The sequence below is a fragment of the Terrapene carolina genome, unplaced genomic scaffold, assembly GCF_002925995.2.
Source record: "Terrapene carolina triunguis isolate 2854851 unplaced genomic scaffold, T_m_triunguis-2.0 Scaffold750, whole genome shotgun sequence".
In the NCBI taxonomy this organism is placed as follows: Eukaryota; Metazoa; Chordata; order Testudines; family Emydidae; genus Terrapene; species Terrapene triunguis.
The window spans coordinates 175,240-177,510 of NW_020665101.1; the positions used below are offsets into that span (position 1 = coordinate 175,240).

The 2,271-nt window shown below is 62.7% G+C and overlaps 1 protein-coding gene across 2 annotated transcripts in view; it reads right to left on the reverse strand.

The window, feature by feature from the left end:
* Positions 1-2,271, reverse strand: part of FLNC (filamin C) — a 52,413-nt gene that overhangs the window by 23,244 nt on the left and 26,898 nt on the right. For both annotated transcript variants that reach the window (XM_026660300.2, XM_026660299.2), the window contains exons 14-16: positions 1,804-1,947; positions 1,384-1,507; positions 4-164 (exon numbers count right to left, since the gene is read on the reverse strand). In XM_026660300.2, the coding sequence (XP_026516085.1) occupies positions 4-164; positions 1,384-1,507; positions 1,804-1,947 (429 nt within the window). The remainder of the gene's footprint in view (positions 1-3; positions 165-1,383; positions 1,508-1,803; positions 1,948-2,271) is intronic.

Here is a 2,271-nt window from a genome sequence, read left to right on the forward strand (position 1 = left end):
TACCTGGTTGGCGAAGAGCACCATGATGGTGTAACGCCCGGCGCCTGGCGGCGTGTACTTCACTGTGAATGTGTCGTTGTCATTCTTGATGATGTCGAATTCGATGTCGGCCTCCAGTGGCCCCACCACGCCTGGGGCGCACTTGATCCCAATGCTCACGTCCCCTGCAACACAGCCGGGGCAGCCCCCGTCACAGGGGAGCCAGACCAGCCACAAGGGGGGCTGGCATGCAGGGTGCTGGTCATGGGGAGCGTGGCCGGCTGAGCCCCTGGGCAGGGGGACTGGGACGCAGTGGGGGCCAGGTAACAGAGGGGGACTTGCTCTCTAGCCCTGGGGGAGGGCGAGAAGGCTGGAGGACACAAGCAGCCCCCATCGCCCCCTAGGCCTGCCCAGGGCCAGTGTAACCACTAGGTGAACTAGGCGGCCGTCTAGGGCGCCAAGATTTGGGGGTGCCAAAAAGCAGTGCCCCAAATTTTTTGTTTACACTACAGTGGAGTCACATCTTACGCGGGGGTTAGGTTCTAAGGTCAGCGCGTAAGAGGAAAATCGCATATAGTGAAAATCACCATAAAGTACAGTACACACAGTATACACTAGAACAGGGGTCTAAGGCGGCACGCGACCTGATTTTTTTTTTTAATGGCAGGCTGCGGGTCCCGGCTGCCGCAGAGCCCGCTGCCGGTCTGGGGTTCTGTCCGCCAGCTCCTGCCAGCCGGGGTCCTGGCCGCCGGCCCGCTGCCGGCCCCGCTCAGCCCGCTGCCGGCTGAGTGAACGGAACCCCAGGCTGGCAGCAGGCTCAGCGGTGGCTGGGACCCGCAGCCTGCCATTAAAAAAAATAATAAATCAGCTCGCGTGCCACCTTTGCGTGCCGTAGGTTGAGGACCCCTGTTCTAGTGCAGACAGTGTATACTGTGTGTACTGTGTCTACTGTACTTTATGGTGATTTTCACTATACGCGATTTTCCTCTTACGCGCTGACCTTAGAACCTAACCCCCGCGTAAGATGCGACTCCACTGTATTCATTTTTGAAAGTTTATAATAAGCGATGCTCCGGGGGCAAGAGATGGGGTGGGGGGTGCAAGGTGGAAGTTTCGCCTAGGGCGCAAAATATACTTGCGCCGGCCCCGAGAGACCCTACGTGGGCAAGGGGCAGCTCGCACTCTGTGCCCCATGTAGCCGCGGTCCCTCGGCCAAGCTGCCCCATCCAGGCCCCACAGACACGGTGGCGTTTGCGCTAGTGGTGTGCCCACCCCGCTAGAGACCGGGCTGAGACCCGTCACACTCACTACACACGTGGGCCCCCGAAAGCTGTGGTGCCTTGAGCAAAGCTAGTGTCCCAAGGGAGGAGCAGGGACACCCCACGGCCCCTCGGCCGGCCCTACCTTGCCCGGCCTCGCTGCAGTCCACAGTGAAGTAGGTGGGTTCGTTGGCTTTGAGCCCCGTCTTCTCCACGCCGGGGCCGTACACCTTCACCTTGTCCGGGTGGCTGCCCTCGCCCACGGTCACCTGCCGGGAGCAACGTGCCGTGTCCATGGGCTCTGGCTAGCCGGGGGGGGGCCCAGCCCCCCACCCCAAACCCAGAGGGGGCCGCTCCATCCTTGGCAGGCTGGGCAGGACGCCTGGGCCAGCTCCTTTGGGACACCGCCAGGAAGGGGGTGTCTCCAAGCCACGTGGGGGCTGGGATCCCCCCTGAATCCGGAGCCCCCTCAGCGCTCTGCCATTGCCTCTTTGCTCCTCTAGGAGCTTGGCCGGGCGCCGCTCAGTCCCCCAGCGGAGGGCCAGCGAGAGGCGGGGTCACTTACCCGGAAGGGGCTCTTGGGGATGTTGACCCCGCCCCAGGAGATGATGATGGTGTGTTTGATGGGCTTGGTGGGCACGTATACACAGTGGAAGGTGTTGTCACCGTTGTCCTTGATCTTGATGTCGATGGGGAAGCCCTCAGCGTCCTGCGGGCACAAACGGGAGCTCAGCCACACGGCGGGCACCAGACGGCAAAGGTCACCCCCGCCCCAGGCTGTGCGCCCACCCTGTGGGCCAGAGAGAGCCACCCCTCCTGCTCCCCGGAGGATCCTCTGCTTCCCCCTGTGCACCTGGTACCACACAGGACGGGGCTCTGGCTGGCAACCTGCTAGTGCCATGTGCTCTGGGGGATTCCTCACATTGGACTGGATTTATGGCTGGTCTAACTCAGATCAGATCATGGGCCCATCCGGCCTGGCATCCCACCCGCCCACCGCTTCCCACCGTGGGCCCGTCCGGCCCGGCATCCC